The sequence below is a fragment of the Drosophila novamexicana genome, unplaced genomic scaffold (assembly GCF_003285875.2).
Source record: "Drosophila novamexicana strain 15010-1031.04,08,12 unplaced genomic scaffold, DnovRS2.1 tig00001385-arrow-arrow-pilon, whole genome shotgun sequence".
Classification (NCBI taxonomy): Eukaryota; Metazoa; Arthropoda; class Insecta; order Diptera; family Drosophilidae; genus Drosophila; species Drosophila novamexicana.
Window position 1 is genome coordinate 535,476 of NW_020824853.1, and position 19,491 is coordinate 554,966.

Below are 19,491 nucleotides of genomic sequence, written 5' to 3' on the forward strand. Positions count from 1 at the left end.
AATTTGACTAAAAAAAAATTTTTTTTAAAACAATGTAAAATGAGAAAATATTGCAAATATTGAACCATCTGTCATGTGAAAATTCTGGTCAAACGAATGCTTAAGGCAATTAACTGTATTTCATGTTTTAAAACTGGCTAATGGAGTTCCTGTCCTAGACAAAGGGTATCCAAAAAACAAAATAGCCGCATTCATAAGCCGTAACGTAACGTAGCCTACGAGCTGGGCCGTAAATACATATGCATATATAGATATATATATATATAGAATATAAAACGATACTATTATTTACTGTTCGGGTTTTTTTTTTTTGCTTTTTTATTATTATTTTGTAATAACAACTTTCCTTAGCCGCAGTTGCGGCGGAAATGGATGACGACAGCTCGTAAAGTTTTTGTGTAAATTATATATATATACGTATATAGTACATACATTTATATGAATAAATAGATATGTATACATTAAAATACTGTACATATTATAAACATATAATTGTATAACTATAGCGTTAGCGTTCCGCATTCAGCGTAACCGCAAAGGTAACATTAACGTTAACTGAAAAATGATTTTCACGACACAAACACAATGAGAACATAAGAAAATAGTTACAAATGAAAACAATATTTATAAATAGCTGGAATTTTCATTTATAATAGTACTTGTTTGTAAAATACATTGAGATACATACACACACATACACACAACACACACACACACACACGCACACACACAGAAAGAGATAACAACAAAAATAGCTGTAAGCAAGAATCCCAATAACGTTAATGTTGATTTGCAACAAATACCTAAAAACAAAATGCATTAGCTGGTGACAAGTATGTCTTGATCCTATTAAGAACATTTAAAACTTTTTACACCCTATCCAACGGAAAACAAGAACAACAAATTATAATCGTAATTGATAAACGAATGATTACCAAGTAAAATGACAACCGATGGGAAAAAGCTAATTGAGATAAAAACAAAAAAATTTAGGAAATAAATGAGTGATTATATATAAATACATTTATTCACGCTGATGGCACTTTTTTTTACCAATCGAACATTTTTTACGAACTGGATCATTTTATTTTGCTTTCAACCTGTATTTATTCGGAACGTCTGATCTATTTCAGCTATCCTTAGATCTTTTTTTTCAAAGAAATTTGAAGATTATATCTAAACCATTTTATGGATAAACATACCTGGGAGGAACGCATTAAAAAATGATTTTAGGCGGACTGCGGTCGAAAAATACCTTGCGAAAAATACCTTGCAGCTGCTAACAATCTGATCCGCTCCTTTTGGTCCAATTAGATTTTCGCTGATCTATCTGATTCCATTTGCCAGGAGATATGTATGTGTCCATTTGTGTTCTCAAAACATGCTTTTTCTGAAAGTTGAAACGAGATATTGTGCATTTTATAAATTGGCTTAGAAACTATGTCTTTTTAACGGTTTTACAATTTAGGGCCTTTTCACAAAAAATTTCAAATTTTGATTTAATAAATTTGGAAAATTACCTCTGGCCAAATCGAGAGAATTGCTACGCAAGTTGTTTTACATGTATCGATAATACCTTCGATGACTTGCAACCCATCGACGGGGAAGTAACGAAAATCCAACTAATTAAAACACATTAGACTAATCGTGTATTACTCGTTAATGAAGATCGCATTTAATCACCGCAAAAAACTAATAAACAAAAAAAAAAATTAGGCTGTAAATGAAATGAATTAACAAATCCAACTGGAGCACATCTCTCAAGAGATGCGCCACGCCTGCTGATGTATGAATGTACGCGTGTGTGGGAAATGTATTCATAGTATGGCTATAGGATAGTTAGGTAAAAACGATTAGAGCCTAAATTAAAAAATTTTCAAAGCTTAAAATTAAATACATGATATATAATATGAGGTTTTTCGTTTCTCTCTTTCTTTTGCGAGGGGCGGTTAAAAGTTCAATAAAAAGAAGAATGCTTGTGGGTTGTTGTGTGTGTGCGTGTGTGCTTAAAATGAATTAAAATCTGAAATTTGCAGCGGCTGCGAGAACTGTTCCAAGGCCCGTCGAGTTGCTTACATTTTGGGCGAGCTCCGAAGTGCTAGCCCCACGAGGCGCTGCATCCTTCGGCGCCACCCGCTCAGCACCCAGCACTGTGGGTGGGCGGCGGTGTGGGCGTTTGGGCAACGCATTGAGCTTTGAAAGCAACCGAAACGATATTGTCTTTGTGTCTTTCATGTTCAATGGTTCATTTGTTTTGTTTTTTTTTTTTGTTCTGTCGTTAAATCAACTATACTTTTAGGATGGGCAGGCTGTGTGTGGAAATGGATGGGAGCGCGCCGATCGTTGCGCCCCTTAGCGGCAATTAACGCCTGCCTGAACGTGTATATATGCAATATATACATATATATATTAAAATATACACATAGATATTTGACAGCAGGCATTGCACTTTGCAGCGTCCAGTCCAGTCCAATCCAGTCCAGTCACTGTCGTCAGCCCCGATCATAATGCGTTATCTATGCGATTTATATGCCCGTTTGCCACTGTTGGCATGTCCGTTGTGTTAGACCCATGGCGTCCAGCCCTCATACAGTACGGCCAGATTGTCCGGATTGGTTGCCTCGCGTATCACATAGTCCACCTGTTCGGCAACAGTGGTGCGCTGATTGCTGTCCGGATCGCGTCCCTCCAGTTTCATGCGTATTTTCTTCCAAACGGATACGCCATATGCATTACGTTTCTGCTCGTGCAGATTGGCTGCACCTGAAAATGGAATGCAAGTTGAGATTGTGATGGAACATGTTGGCATTTGTGGCGATTACCCTTGTTATGCGTAAAAGTTTCGTATGGCAGTGATTCGCCTTCGGCGGCATGTTGTAGATAGTCGTCAATGCTTCTAAAGAATACATCCATATCGTGGTTGGCCATTTGCTCGATTAGATGCAACTGCTGTTGCCAATTGGAGAGCGTGTCGTGGCGCAGACTATGTCGCTCGCTGTTTAACTCCTTTCGCAGATCCAGCAATCGCTGGAAGAAGTTCAAGAGCGTGCGTTGGGAATCGCGCACATGGCCACAAAGCAGCTGCACATCAAGCGGTACCAGTTTGCCCTGATCCTCGGCATCGGCACACAGGCTGCGTGTGTAAACCCGTGGCATCTGCTCCTGGTGACGCTGCATGGAAAGAAAAAGAAGAAAACATTGTCAGTGGTTTTGCCAGGCTTTTAGATGGAAATTGTTGCACGATTTACCTGAATTTCCTTGAGTAACGTGCATATGTAACGGTGCCTGCTTTGCTGTTCCAACTCCAGCGTTGACAATTCGCGCTGCACCTTGCACGTGTAATCCTCGAGCAGACCCTGCACATTCTCCACCCAGCACTGATCGATGGCGCCTTCGGGATCCAGCAGCTGGACAATGGCCTGCTCGACGGCGCTAATACGCGCATTGCATACCTGCCATTGATGATGGGCTTGCAGCCACTGCTCCATGTTGTCCAGCAGCAGTTTTTGCTGCTGTCCGACAACCAAGCCCACCTGCTCCATGCTGCACAGCGCACTGGCGCATTTGCTCAGCTCATTAATCACGTCCAACTGATCACTGGTCAGCTGATGCTGCAGCTGCTCGTTGCGCAGCAGGCTGTCGATGTGATTCCGATTCCAGTTGCTGCGCTGGCTCTGCAGCTGATCCAGCTGTGATGCCAGCCGACGCTGCAATCTCTGCATGGCCAACGAACTCTCGGCCAGGGTCTGCCAGTTCTGGCTGATGGCCTCGCACAGCTTCTGCCGGCTTATGATGTGGCCGCAGGGCAGCTGCTCGCTGTCCAGCAAATCGCCATAGGCCCAATAGTGTGCCGATGCGATCAGCGTCTGTGTCTCGATGCGCTGATTGAACAGCGCAATCTCGCACTGCTGCTGCTGCAGTGTCGCCTCCAACTGCAGTGCCGCAAAGAGGCCGTCGCACAGCTGCAGCAAATCCGCCGGACACTCGCTGTCGGCAAGCAACTCCTGGCCGCGTGCGCCACAGCAATTGGTATAATAGGCATACGAAAGCAACGGCACGAGACCAACGATGTACTCCAATTGTAGACGCTGCACAAAGCCCAGCAATGGGCCACACATTAGTCGCACGTCGTAGCTCTTGCTGGCAGCCAGCGTCTGCAGCACGAGCTCAAAGAAGGAGCTGTTGCCCAACTGGTTGCTGGCGTACTTAAGTATGTTGAGCTCCTGCAAGGATTTTCAAGAGATTGTATTTATATAATTGTTATTTTAGCTAAGGACAAGGGCCTTGGCCTCTATTCGAGCCGCTGTCAGTTATCGTCATGCATGGGATTAATATCCGATGTTCTGTAGTCAATATAGCCAGATTAGTCTGTCCCTCTGCCTATTTCCAAACTTGACAGACATCTTATTGATTGTTATTCGATTCGAGGCACAAATATATTTATCTTTGCAAAGCTCATCCAATCTGATTATTTATCTTCATTATATTATACTTTCTTTTATATATGAATAGACAGATATATATATATTTTCATGTATCTCTGTCATCCATATATCTGTAAGATTGCATAGATTCTCTTGTGATATATCTCTGTCTTTGTCTCTTTCATAGATACTACCTCACTTTCCCTCCTACTAACCGACTTTCTCTCTCTCTCCCTCTACCTATATACCTCTCTCCCTCTCTCACTTTAACTTTGTTAATCCCCAAGCTTTAATTAAAGTAAATTAAATTAATTTAATCCATTTGATTGCTTGATTGATTGACAATTGCTTTTAGTCACTAAGTTAAAGCTTTCAAGTGCTTTAAAAATGTACAATACTTTACTTTTTGGTGAGATTAATTGTATGTCCAAAGCAACTCATTTCGCATCATGCAAAAGTCAATTAAGGACAAGCAATTTTTTACGCAAAGCATTCATGTGCTTTCATTTAAAATTTTAAGCATATAAAGATTTTAATTTATAGTCAATTTAGTCTCTCTGAATGTAATATTAAGCCTTAAAGAATTGCACAGCAGCTTTAATCTATATAATTTTTTAGCTGATTGACCAGATCGCTTAAAAGCTTTAATGAGCTTTCATCTGAGATAAGACAATTCTATTTTTAGTACTGCAAATGAGCCTAATAACTATTCTTTTTAATTGGAGTCAGATGAAGCCTTTCTCATAGCAAAGGCTCAAAATCAATATTGAGCTTGGGCAGCCTTTGAGAAGCTTTAATTTGTAAATATGCTCGGATTAATCGAAAACCTGCGTATTATAGCAATTAGGTTATGTCACTCACCATGTACTGCTGTGTCTGCACATCCTGGAAATCGTCAATAATCAGTTTAATGTTGCGCGCCATGCGCTCCAACGCTTTGGTGAGCTGCTCGAACTGCTCGTAGGCGGGCTGCAGGGACTGCATGAACTGCTGCTCCAAAGCTGAGGGAATTGCCAGCTGCTGCTGCTGTTGCTGTTCCTTTGACAGCTCCTGCTGCTCCTCCGGCTGCTGCTGCTGCTGTGATATAGCTAGCTGATAACGTTTGCCCAAGGTCTCGCTGCTTAGCTGCAGCAGAACGTCCAGCTGATCCAGGTTGGGGCACAGCAGCAACAGGCGGAACAGGCTGGCGGGCAGATCGTGCTCGAAACTATGCTGCAGCTGTATGAGAGCGGCGAGCACATCCTGCAGCTGGCTGAGCGGATCATTGGCCTGTTCCATGGGCTCGACAACGCTCTGGCACATGGAGCGCACCAGCTGAATGTGTTGCAATTGATGCTGCGTCAACTTCGGATCCTGGGCATTCAGAGCCGACTGCTCGTAGCCGCTAAACACGCTGTTCGCCTCGTCCAGGCTGCGGTTGAGCGCCGCATTGAGCAGCGTCTGGCTCCAGCCGCTCTGTCCAATCGCCGCCAGCAGAGAGTGCGAGGGCGTCTGCGATTGCGCCAGGGCCTGCTGGTTGGCAAAGTGCTGCGTCAACTGATGCAGCTGGCAGTTGAGATCCATCCAGACCGACTCCAGGGTTTGGGCAGCGCTCAGCTTGTTGGCGGCATCGATGTCTGCCAGAGTCACCGTCATGGAGCTGCTGGTCTCCCCATTCTGCAAATAGTCTGCATAGGTGTCGCGGAAGCGCACATAGATGTTCTCGCGCTGCCGCTGCTCCGGATAGTAGGCCATGATGGCCGCATACTGCTGCATGTGCTCCACACACTGCAGGCCCAGATCATTGAGCCGGCCGAATAGCTCGTCCAGCTGGCTGCGTGTGCTGTCATAGCTCTCCAGTGTTTGTGGCGGCAGATGGCACTGCACCAGCTCCACCAGGGCCAGATACTCATTATGCCAGCTGCTGCCCTCCAGCTTGAACTGAATGAGACGCACATTGAATTCGGCCAGATGCTGCTGCTCCAGGCACTGGCCATAGCTGGCGAGTAGGCACTGCACCAGCTCATAGTCCACATGACGCAGTTTCGCCTGGCGAGCCAGCATCTCCGAGTGAAACAGCTTGGCGGCATAGCGCGGCGATGCCGTATTGAAGCTGTGACTTTCGATGGCCGTGCCCAGGGAATTGATTTCGGCTATCAGAGCGCTTCGCTGGTTCAGCTTCAACAGCTCCTGCTCCGTGGACTGGCGCTGCGTTTGGATCTGCTGCAGTTTCTCAATCTCTTGCACCATGTCCGTTAGCTGTGGCAGCATTTCCAGCCTGGGTGGAATAAAAGAGGGTATAATGAAGTCGAGCAAATGTTTTGAACAAGCCAAAGCAGGCGTATTCGTCTTCCTAAAGGATAAAGAGCTGAACAGATGTGAGTCCCTAAGGACTTAAGACTCAAATATGGAATAAAATTGATTGTTTGTTTCCTTGCTTTTGTCTATCTTCTTCTAGAACCTTCAGATTTATCCAAAATCGATAAATATCGATTTATTGCTCCTGCTTGAAAAGGATATTTTGAATCTGTCTATCATATAACATATTTGATTTCATTAACTCTGATAGTCTACGATGCTTAAATACCGTTTTCAAATCGATATTTATTAACAGAGTTATCGGAAAGTAAATTACAAATACTAGACGATATTTCTTGTACTCATGGTATACTTAGTATAGATAGTGTATTTATTGGCCGTGAAGAGACCCGGACCTTACACGATTACTCACTTGTACTTGGCCCAAAACTTTTGGCACTGTTTGAGCTTGCCCACAAAGTGTCGCCGCTTGGCATCCCAGTCGTGCGACTTGTTCTTTGACTTGTCCTTCTTATGCAATTTCATCTCACCAGAGCCGGCGGCACAGGCTGTGGCTGCGGCTGCGCCACAGGCAGAGGCAGCGACAACGGGCTTGGCGTTGATGGCACGACGCAGTGCAGCCGCATCATCGTTGACCGTCCAATCGACCAGCGGATCGTAGACGAAGGCCTCGAGCAGGGTGAGCAGCGTTTCGCGCTCCTTGCGCATCACCTTGAGCACGTACTCGCAGCCCAGACGGTAGGCGCCCTAAAAAAAATATATATATATATTATATATATATATATATATATATATAAGTGTATAAAAAACAAGGCGGATTATGAAATATGCTAGGGATCGTAAATTGATACCGATTCGCAGATAGACTCGTAAATAAAGTCACACAAATCGCGTTTATCGTTACGCGTATCTAAAAGATACAAATTGCACCCATTGACATAGTCGCTGTCGTAAAGCGACAGCCAAAACATTTTTATATAGACTCTTGTTACAACTGCTGATTTTATGATATGCTATATCTATATTTGTGTTTATGGATATATATATATATTGATACACAGATATGCACAGCTATAGGGCGCCTGTAATCGTGGCTGACAATTGTTGATTGCAGCATTTGTTTTATTTCAACTTTGAAATTGTGCGTAATTTGTGGCTGTTTCTATGGCCCGACGTTGGGATGACCAAATGATTGGGTATCATAAAAAATAGGAGTTGCAAATATAGCTCATACGACGCGTCTGCCAAAAGACTAAATTTCCGCACATGGGTTAACTGTTGAACATATTGTGAAATCTGTTTGGTTTGTTTGTTTATTTGCAAGCTAGTTTTAGCAGCTGGCAAATATTTGCCGGGTAGCTAGCCTTGAAATGTTTTGTGTGTGCCTTGTCAAACTTGTTTGCATTTCTCTTCTGTTAGCTGATTTATCTGTCAATTTAGAAGCTGGTTAATCCAACTGATAGTGTTAGCTGACATTACGGCGTTGCCAGCTTACATTATATGCAACATATGGCAACACCGGGCAATGTTTGCCAAGAGGTTTGAGGCTTTTTAAAAATTAAACGAAATACGATACCCAAAATAATTAAAACATTTCTTTGAGAAGCACATGAAAACAAAAAGTACTTGTAAATGCAATGCAGGTTCAACTGGCTGCCTCTTCTAATGCATTTGGGAACTTAAGTTATAAGGAGGATAAATATCTTTAACTCATAAAATAGGTTTTACCTTCAGTTATGTTTACAGTGCACCCAAAGTCCATTTTATTTCAGTCAAAAAAACTTGCTAGAGAGTCAATGACTCAGAAATCGAACTGGCTGCCAACTAACATAAACTTTAACATGAGCTTGTCTAAAACAAAAAGAATAGAAAAACCAGCCCAATTATACAAAAATGTAAATGAATTAGCCGCAAAGCATTGCAACTTATCTAAATAAAATCATGTCATTTGATACCCTAATAGATGTAAGCTCCACGGCTCACCTAGGGTTAATTGTGAAGTGCTAAAAATACGTATACGAATACCTGTAGATATGGCAAACCTATTGAAATGTGTCAGCCATTAGATAGTTAATAATCATGTACCCCACCAGGTAGCAGGCACCAGGCAATATGGCAACCGAGTCGAACATGCAGTATGCCCTACAAAACAACAAACAAAAATGGCTAGGCAAGTGTTGGGCTCTGCGAGCTGCGGGAATACCACATTTGGCTGTAGGGTAGCTGAAAATGTGGTCGGGCTTATCAACGCGGATTGCGTTTCTCACGCTGGATCTGGTCGCCGTGTGTTATCAGTTGGCGCAGTGGATAATAGCGAACCGAAACGTAAACAAACGACGCCCACGAATTGCAATGGCTGAACAGCAAAGTCCTTGCCCCATGTGGTGCGGGCCCAGACCCGCTGGCAGATTGCTAAAAACTGGCGCTCAGTGCGTTTCGTAGTCGCGCTTCGTGTAGGGGACGTGATTTAACCAGCTGCTGTTGACGTTTATTTCTGGTGTGTGCGTGTGTGTGTGTGCAGGTGTGTTGTGCGTGTGGGAGATTCCCGAAACGTCGTGTGGGTCGTGGTTCGTGGGTCGTGCGGTTGTCATGGCCAGCAAGGAGTACGAGAGCAGCGCACAGCTGCTCCACAATTGGCTAAGCCAGAATGCCAGCCTAACATTGTTAGGCATTAATGGTACGCAGCAATTTGAGGATACCTTAGTTAATGCCACAACACCTGTTGATCTGCTCCAGGAGGAGGAACAACAGCAACAGCAGCAGCAGCACATTGGTGCTGGCCTGTTGCTCTGGCTGATCATCAATGCCATCATCTTTGTCTTTATACTGGTCGGCAATGCACTCACAATTGTCGCGGTGCGCACTTGCCGGAATCTACGCTCGGTTATATCGAATATATTCATACTCTCATTGGCCATTTCCGATTTCATTGTGGGCATCGCACTGCCATATCATGTGGTATTCTACATGGGCAACGGCTTGGATCTGGGCAGGCTGCGCGGCTTCTGCCTGTTCCGTTTCTTTCTATTCATCTGCGCCTGCTGCGTCTCCATACTGACGCTCATCTCGATCGCCGTCGATCGCTACATTGCAGTCATGTACGCCCTGCACTATAGACGGTAAGTAGCAGAGGTTCAAACCCCAGGACTACCTTGCTATCTTCCTCTTCAGCCGTTCATATGATCAGAATCAACAGCCGATCCAATTCAATCCAAGTAGTCTACTCGTCTTTCAAAACTATTGGGGCTAGAATTTGTATTTGGAATGCAGACACTTGTATATAAAACAAACAAGTTCATCTTTTGATACGATAGCTGAAACAATTCTACAAAATCGATAAATATCGATTCTAGAATATTTAAATTTTTGAATTTTTCACAAGACTGATAAATATCGACTAAGCTCTGGCTCTTGGCATATAAGAGCTGAAAACAACAAATATGGAATAACTAATCAAGAATATTTCACTTTTCGTAACCCTCCCCTCATAGTTTCCACAAAATCGATCTTGGCATATGAGAATATGGAATATGGAATAACTAACCAAGCATATATAGCTTCCCTTCTTCCCTTTCCCTTGCCCTATTTTCTTCTGAAATTGCTTCCCCAAAATCGATAAATATCGATTGCCAAGATCTTGAACATTTGCTCCTCAAATTGTATCTGTGCGGAATGAGGTTGATTTTCGGTAAACTCATACATTTGAATGCCATATTTCAGTTCAAAAATTTACTTAAGGATCGAACAATTAAAATTAAATGTTCTCAGAGAATGAAAGCATTGAGTACAGGGCATCAATTAGTCCAGCACACCCGATTGGAGCACTTTTAGTTGCCATTTAACTGCATTTCTTATCTTCCATATTCTGTTCTTATCGTTTTTTTGTGCTTTTTTTGCGATTTATTTTATGTATTTTAGCCCACAGTTGTTTTATGTCTTCCTTTTTCCTAGTTTCCGACAGCTCTATATTCTAGAAACGAGTAGGGAATATAAATGATGTGCTCTATAGCCTTTGGAAGCTTCTATTATATTTTTGCTAAATACTTTTTAAGTGTATTTCTTATCTATTTATTGCCATATCAGCTTTTGAGCTGGAATCCAAGTACCTTAATTAATATGCCCCTGCTAATTGGGCACATGACTAATCCATACCAAAACCCGAATCTCATTCAATTTCCCAGCTATATGACACGTCGCGTGGCCTACTTGATCATCACGTGCAACTGGTGTGTGGGCGCTCTGGTGGCGCTGATACCCATCTTTTGGAACAAATGGTCGGAGGCGCAGGGCTGCGAGTTCGACGAGGTGCTGCTACCGTGGTATGTGGCTGGCATTATAACGCCAGGATTCGTTATCATCTGGATATGCATGCTGGTCTTATACTGGCGCATTATGCGCGAGGCATCCAAGCAGGCGAAGCGGCTGCGCCAGTCGGTGGTCTACAACACGCACAGCAGCCACAGCATGCTGCATCCGGATTGGAAGAGCGTCCAGATTGTGGTGTTCATCATGGGCTGCTTTACGCTCTGCTGGCTGCCCTATTTCTGTGTGGCGATTGCCCAGCTGTTCCGCGTTTGCCGCAGCAATTCGATGATCTACAAGGCGGCCTTCTCGCTGGCCATGGCCAACTCGGCACTCAATCCCATTATCTACTCATGGAAGAATGCCGGCTTTCGGAGGGCCTTTGCCAAAACACTGTGCTGTAAGTCCGCCAGCTGCTGTCGCGTCGACGCCGATCTGGAGCTGCATTTGCCCTCGGACAGCGTTAAGCAGCGCATCGATAGCAACAGCTATCCAGCGATAAAAGCTAACGAGCCTACAAAAAAAACCCTTAACTCAGTGCCAGGGGGCGCAATAAATCAATAAACCAAATGCAGAATGAATGGGAGCAAAACATGAACTGAAACAAAGATCTGGGTCTGGGAAAATTTCAGCATAGTGGGGGAGGAGCTCCAGTTCCAGTTTATTTGCATTTGACCCGACTCCAAGGGGAGTTGGGACAGTAACTAGAAAGGGGGACGGCTTTAAACAATATATATGTTACCTTCAACCCAAGAAATTCCAATTAATGAAACGATCGAAAGGCGAGAATTGTAACAAATGTTATACCAACAACTTATTGACTTCTAAATAAGCTGAAAATGAGTTATGGAAATTTAAAACCCAAAGCGAGGCGTCTCGAAATATGAGAACTATAAAAAATTTTGCGCTTATGAGTTGATTGTTTTTCATTTTAATTGAACATTCGCAATCTAATGCGAGCGACAACAGCTCCAGATGTTCTATTCTCAGGAATAAATAAGTTCGGAGCAGAATATACGAGTCTTCGGTACGTAAAACCACTTCAAAACTTCATTCAGAGCATTGTATATATCTTGCACCATAACCATTTTTAAAAAGTTCAGATATAGGCTGAGATCTAAGATGCTAAGAACTTATATCCCAAGAGATCTCTGAGATCTACGATACAGCGATCCTTAGATCTAATGGTCCAAGATCCTAAGACTAAGAACCCAACACCTTAGCGTCAGATCTATGATTCTGCGATACCAAGATTATAAGATCTAAGATCCTGAGACCTTAAAGATCGAAGATCTAAGATCCAAAAATCTAGACTCCTAAGATCTAACATCCTAAGATCTTAGATCCTAAGCTCTCGTCCATAAGAGCCAACATCATAAGTTATCAGATCTCAACATCTAAGTTCTTAGATGCTAAGAGGTTTTTTTTAAGATGCTGAAACACTAAGGAACCAAGATCTTGTAATAATAACAGGAATGTGTTCACTCACCTCAATACCCGTTATTCCAAAGGCGTGAACCATATTCTGGGTAAGGCGGAAGGGCACACGCTCCGGTATGCGTAGGGTGCGACCCTTCTCAAAGCAGACGTTGTAGTCGATGTGGACGATATCGCCGCTGCTCAGATTGATGAGCACATTGTCCAGATGACGATCGCCCAGCCCGATGACGTAGCCAATGACAGACATGACGGCCATGGAGCTAGTATAACGACGCACAGATTGACGCCATTCGGCGGCGCTGCCCGCATGACACCAAAGTTCGCGAGCCAGCAGATCCGCGGGCGTTTCCTGCGTTAGTTCGGCAAGCACTTGACGGAGCACCGAGAGCGGCCACTGGCGACGGGGATCGCTCACGAGCATATTGTGCTTGGCCAGCAGCGGGGATAGCTTGTTGTAGAAGAGATCGGTTAGGCGGCGCGATGAGGCAGACGTCGGCGGTTGTGGCTGGCGTTGTTGCCATTTCTTGTACAATGCAAAAAGGGGCGTCACCCCATCCACCCAGCTGATCAGACCCGACTGTGGACCCAGCGGTATGACAGAGTAATGATGGGCTCGATAGCAACTGTAGGGCGTATCACTTTTGCTGGCCATAATGGCATTCGATATGGACAGAAACTGCATTATGCGCTCGTCCAGATGCAGATCCTCCAGCCCCTTAAACAGGAACGTATACTTCTGACCGTTGCTGCCATAGAAGGCAACCTTCTTGGGCTTCGTCTTGGTGGGCAGAATGCACACCGCACTCTCCACGCTCTCAATGAGGACCGGCTGCAGTTGATCTTGCGCATCCAAGCCAGGCATCGATATGCGCATGCGTCCAATATCGCACAGCACGGGACTGATTGTCTGCATTTTGAGTGTGTTGCTCGTGCCGCGCAACATGTTCGACTGCAGCACATGATACAGCTGCTTCAGCTTATCCCAGGCCTCCGGATAGGGACGATGACGCAGTGCGTCCAGTGTGCTCTTAATAGCTGCATCGAAACGCCGCTTAAAACTGCGCTCGTAGCTAGTCTCAGGCTCGCGCGCCGTAAACGCAACCAGGGCCTCCATATCGTTGAGCAACTGAGGTCGCCAACTGTTGAAGCGATTCTGTTTACCCTCATGATCGTCCGTCTTAAAGTCGCTGGCCAGACCATTGACACGGCCCACATAGCTGTTGTAAATGTGCGCCAGCGAGTGTATCCAATACTCATCCCACAGCAGGCAGACGCGACGCAGCTCCTTCACCAGCAGCTGGACATGCTGCACCACCTCGGGCGATTGTTTGGTCAGAGCGGCCAGCAAAATGGCATAGCTGCAGCTGCTGCCGGCTGCATTGACGCTTCCACAGCTATTGCTGATGGGCGTGGCCTGCAGCTCTCGATTGGCGCCGACAACGGCCGGAAAGGTGACCAGCTGCGGTCGACTCTCCGCCAGACGGCAGAGCAGCGCACAAACGCTCTTTCTCACATACGGCTCATGATGATTGAGCCGGCTGAACAACTGCGGTATTATCACTTTCCATGGGCCTATAGGCGTTGTCTTCAGGCCCTGCTCCAGCACATCCTGCAGCCCGCTGGCGTGCTTAACTATGAGGCGCAACAGGCGCAGCGTTGTGGTCACCATATTGCTATCATCCACATGAAAACGCTGCTGTTGCTGGGATGGCTGCACCACATCCTGACTGGTGCCCGCCTTCAAGCTGAGGTAGTGAAAGTATGAGCGTGCCGCCTCCTTATAATAGTCAAAGGTATTGGACATGGCGCGCCGCCAGATGCGCACAATGGACTCCAGCACGCTGGCTGGCTTGTCGGACAGCAGGGCGAGACGTCGCAGCCGCAGCTCACACTGTGCATCCGTTTGCAGCTCGTCCTGTTCACAACTGTTACCCGACTGGGTCTCCATGCGCAGCGCATGCAAAAGCTCTTGCAGCGTCTCACCATCCAGTGGTAGCTGACCGCCCAGCGCCTCGCCAATGGCGCTGATATCCGCCGGGCTGAGCACAGTGCCGTTGTCGACAATCTTCTTGCCCCAGCGATAGCACCAATTGCCATACGCAATGAGCGCCTCCTCGTTGTTGGGACGTTGCTGCAAACTGGCATTGATCAGACGCGCCACAAGCCGCTCACCATGCGGCAAATTCGTCGTTGAGGCCGTGCAGCGCGTTAACGGACATTCCGGCAGCTGCTCCAGCAGCTGTTGCATGTTGGTCGACAGATTGGTGGTCAGGCCGCTGCAGCTGCGCGCCGTTATCCAATCGGAGAGAGTAAGAAGCAGTTCGGCGCCCATGTTTGACACCTGCTGCTGCTGTTGTTTCTGCTTCTGTATATTCAGGCAGAGCGCAGCGCAGACATTGATGGAACTCAGTTCGCTGCACTGCAGCAGCTGCTGCTGCTGCTGTTGCTGCAGATGCAGACACTTGGTCAGCTCGCTGTAGCCGCGCAGCAGTTGGGCATTGTTCGTGTCCAGCGACTGGCTGAGCAGCCGACCAGCGATGTCCGTTAGCGGCTGGCCAAAGTACAGCTCGAGCATGGCCTGGCAGGTTAATTGGTTGCCCTCCTCGCGCGCCACCATGCCCGTATCCAAATACAGTGTGCCCAAGCTATCGACGCTGCAGTGGCTGCGCAACAGCTGCGTCCAGGCCACGCAGCGCAACAGCAAGCCGCTAGTTATGTTTTGCTGCTGCTGCTGCTCGTTGCGGCTGCTGTCCAGGGGCAACAGCAATAGTTGCTCCTGCTGTCCGCCTTGCCTTTGGGCAATGTGCTTGAGCAGCGTCAGATGCTGCCATTGCTGCTGATCGCAGCTGTAGTTGAGCAGGCATTCGCGCCAGTTGGTGTCCAGCAACTGCTGCACTGGGCTGGACAGCTCGAATGGCTCGTGCTCGCTGGCCAGTGACTGCTGCAGTACTATGTTCTCGAGTTTCTCGCGCACAAAGCCGGCCGAGAAGCTGGCATGCTCCTCATTGTCGCTGGGCCAAATGCTAAGGTTGTGAAGCGCAGCGTTTAGTTCATCCGATGTTGACTCATTTTTGGCCAGCAACTGTTCCAGCACGCTCAGCTGCGAGTTGCTCTTCTGCAGGAAGGGATTGAGCGATGCATTGTCCCCGGCACGCTTCAGCTGCGCCTTCAACTCCACAGTCTGTGTCCACTGGCCGGTGCTGTGCAGGCAATCGAAAAGCTGCGCCAGCACAAACTGACGCGTATACGGCTCCAGTTCCGCGTCCTGCTCCTCATCCAGCACATTTCTGTAGCCGGCCAGTGCCAGCTCCTTGCGTCCGGCCGCCTGTTCGGCTGCATGCTGCAGCCACTTATAGCATTTATCGCTCTTCGAACGCGCCCACACGTACAGTCCACGCAGTGAATCCGATTCCCTGCAGCTGATGAAAGCCCAGGCCAAATATACGATCGCCTGGCTGTATGTGCAGTCCTGCGTCTTTTGGGTAAGCAGAATTTGCTGTGCAGGGAGACAAATTGGAAATGGGCGTTAGCTTGACTTCATCTAAAGTTGTACATTTGATTCAAAAGTGGTTTAAAAAATGGTTTAAAATTAGTTTAGGTCAGGCTTATAATCGGTTTATAACTTTTTTACATCTCCGATTTTATAAACACTTATATAGAGTTTCGATCTGGCAAAAGTCGAACTTGCAATTTCTCATACCAACAACCTTTAGACTAAGATACAGGTCTCAATAGCAACAGACAGAATGACGACTAGATCGACTCGGGTATTGAATGTAGTAACAGAAGCTCACCTGGGCATATCGTATGACGAGCTCCGGCTGCTGGCTGTGCATGGCAATGATGACGACACCGATGCGTATACGATTGAACCAGGACTGGCAGGTGGGATTGTTAAGGCGAAAAAAGGCGGCGACTGGCTTCTCGGGTGGGCGCAAAGCAAAGGCACTGCCCTCGGCCGCATTGTATATAAGCTTCTCGAGGGCGTCCAGAAAGCCGAGCAGCATGCTCAAGTTAGCGCGCGTATTGGACAGCTGTTGCAGGGACATCTCGTCGAATGTCTGACGTTCGCACTCCTTGGCACAGCCGGTGAGAAGGCGTGCATAGCGCATCACGATTGCCTCGAAGGCGAGAAACGTGTCCTGCGGCTTGCCCAGCGTGGTGCGCAGCTTCTGGTCCACACAGTAACGCGCCGCCTCAAACTGCAGCCAGGCGGCGGCCAAGCGTTGGCAGCGACGCGTGCACTGCGTCAATTTCTCCTGGCGTTCATCGAGCGTCGTTACCTGGCAGCTGCGCATGAACAGATCGCGCAGACAGTCGGCAAACGGCTGCTGCTCCGGCGCCTGCAGACGCTCCACAAAATCCCGAAAGACCATGTCGCGCAGGGCACTGCACTGGCTCAGCCGCTGCTGCCAGACGCAGACGTGACTGCTGCCAATGCCAGCGGTGATGCGTCGCTCAATGGTCAGGCTCAGCGGCAACTGGGCATAGATCTGAGCGTAGGCCGCATGGGCGCTGCTAGAGAGCGACTGCAGCTGCTGTAGAGCCGTATCACGATACAATTGCAACAGCTCCTGGCTTAGATTTGATGTGCCATAGCCGAGCACGGCTTGTATGCAGACGGCACTTTCCAGCGGCGCATATTTGGCCGCCGTGCTAGCAATGTGTTCGCAAATCCCAATGAAGTCCGCATGCTGCAGTAATATGGAGGAGCGTGTGCTGCACTCGCCCAGCAAGGATTTTGTCCATCCAAGCAGCTGTTTAAGATTTAGTGGCGCCAGCTGAGCCGCCTGCGCCAGACAATTAGCCAGAAACTTGAGTATGTGACCAAAACTGTGCGCCGTCGGCGATGTGGAGCTAGCGGAGTGCGCATTCTCGTTGTCGCCATCGCGCAGCAGTCTCGAATTGTTCCGAAAATTGTGATTCGCCTGGCAATGCACCACGAGCAGGCTGAGTATGGCATGATGAGTGGCCGCATGCTTCGACCACATGTTGAGCTCACGAGCGCGACAATTGCATATCAATAGTTCCAGTATGGATGGCTTGCAGGCATACATGCCAATGATGGAGGATGTTTGCTTGGCCAATGCCGCCAAGGCGGCCAAATGAAAGATGAGCAAAATGTTGGCATCACTGGAATCAGATTGCGGTTCCGCCGTCTGTGCCAGGCGCAGCACACAGTTGTCCACGTCCTGCACGAGCTGCTTGTAGGCCTGTTGCAGTAGCGGCACATTCTTAATCAGCAGCGTCTCCTGGCAGGTGCGCAACAACAGCTTGTGCGCCGTGGTCTCGTTTTGCAGTCTGATGTCCGCCAGAAATGGCTGCTGTGCAGCATCCGCCTGGAAGATCAGTTGCACCAGGGCAGCGGGCAAACGTGTGCGCAGCTTGCGCACTGTGCACAACAACAGATACAGGCAGCTCAGCTGCTGAGGCTCCGGCAAATGATGTATATACTTGAACTGCATGTGAATTAGCTGACTTAAGGTGGCAGCTTCCGGTTCCTTATATCCATTCAGTAGGCAAATGCAGAAGAGTTCATTTATATTGATCAAAGCATCATCGCACTTGTCCGACAGCTGCAGCAAGTCGGGCATCATTTTGATGAGATGTGTTAGGGCCTGACCAACAATTGATTCGCACGTGATATGCATGCGGGTAAGGCACTTAAGTAGCGAATTAAAGGCGCCAATAAAGGCGCCAATGCGCTCGCTAAGGCGCTCAGTTGGGTCCAGTGCTGTTATATCCTCAATAAATTGGGCTAACAGGCCGTAGCTAAAGTCCAGTTGTTTGCTAAAGTACGGCGTTAGCTGCTCCAGCACGTAGGCACAGTGGGACTTGAGTTGCTTGGGCTGGCCAATCTCCAGTTGCCAGCCAATAATGATGTCCACCACATCCGTGAAATGGCACTCGAAAGCATCGCGATAATTGTGAGAGAATTGAACAATGCACGCGCTAATGCTCATAAAACTGTCGGGGCTCTCCGCGCCCTCCAGAAAGTCCTTAAGCATGAGCATTATCTTCTCCGAAAAAATGTGCAGATCGCATTTTGTGTCGCAGCTAAAAACAATGCCAAAACGTGGACGTGGTTGCGGGCAATTCGTGGACTCCAAGGACACTCACCTTAGCGTCGTGCGTAGCGCAACAATTAAATACTTTTGCAAGCGTTTATTTGTCCTATAGTTCGTCACAATGAACTCCTCGTAGATGGGATATGACATTCGATTAATATACCCAATCAGTCCAAGCGTTTTACTGCACTCGTCCAGCACCGGTGGCGGGCATTGCTTAAATAACGACAGCATCCCATCCAGTATGACATTAAAGGAGCGCGTGAGGTAGCCAACATTGATCGGAGTGCGTACGGCCATTTCCAGTTTGGCACAGAGTTCAAGAGCAGCCGCTGGGCTAGTTTCGTTTTGCAGGCGACGCATGATTTTGGACATACGCAGGTCATCTGTGCCCAGTTTGCCATCACGATCATTAGCATTGGTGAATTGCACTGAAATATTGGATTGTTTAGCTAGAAATTAGAGTTGGGCACAGTTGCACTTACTCTTGCATTGATGCGATTTACGCGTAATGCCCTTTGTCATATCATTGTTTATATTACGCAGCACTGGGTTAGCATTAGCTGACGACGCCTGCATATCGTGTGCTTTTGACCACAACGTTGTTTCGTTGATATTAATGTTGTTGTTGTTATTGCTCCCATAGTGGTTGCTGCCGTCGCTTTTGTTGCTATTGTGGCCAGATACATCGGTTAACATAGATGCATCCTCGTCGGCGTTATTGCAATTATCCAGCGGTAAAGCGGCGCTTTTCATTGAAAGGCCACCACGACTGGTGATCATATATATAAAATTTGCGCCACCGAATTGTTTTTGTTGTTTTTGGGTTTCACGTTCAGTTCATAGAGATGTCAATCATTGACAAGCAGTGTGTCCACACTTAAATCGCCGATATATCTTAAATAATGCTCAACACTCAAATATCGATTGTTTTTCTTGGTGACTATCGATAACAGCAC

General features: G+C 46.8%; 2 protein-coding genes across 2 annotated transcripts; one reads left to right on the forward strand and one right to left on the reverse strand.

The window, feature by feature from the left end:
• Window positions 1–1,652: 1,652 nt before the first annotated feature.
• On the reverse strand, window positions 1,653–19,316 carry LOC115767344 (serine/threonine-protein kinase Smg1). The gene is made up of 9 exons (XM_030711595.1): window positions 19,018–19,316; window positions 18,585–18,963; window positions 16,259–18,521; window positions 12,514–15,960; window positions 7,135–7,469; window positions 5,286–6,681; window positions 3,249–4,223; window positions 2,823–3,171; window positions 1,653–2,763 (listed from the first exon to the last, which is right to left on the reverse strand). The coding sequence occupies exons 1-9, from the start codon at window positions 19,313–19,315 to the stop codon at window positions 2,564–2,566; spliced, it is 9,642 nt and encodes a 3,213-aa protein (XP_030567455.1). The 5' UTR covers window position 19,316; the 3' UTR covers window positions 1,653–2,563.
• Window positions 9,191–11,596, forward strand: LOC115767346 (D(1) dopamine receptor). Its single transcript, XM_030711596.1, has 2 exons — window positions 9,191–9,841; window positions 10,904–11,596. Exons 1-2 carry the CDS (start codon window positions 9,312–9,314, stop codon window positions 11,586–11,588), a joined length of 1,215 nt encoding a protein of 404 aa, XP_030567456.1. The 5' UTR covers window positions 9,191–9,311; the 3' UTR covers window positions 11,589–11,596.
• Window positions 19,317–19,491: the final 175 nt, after the last annotated feature.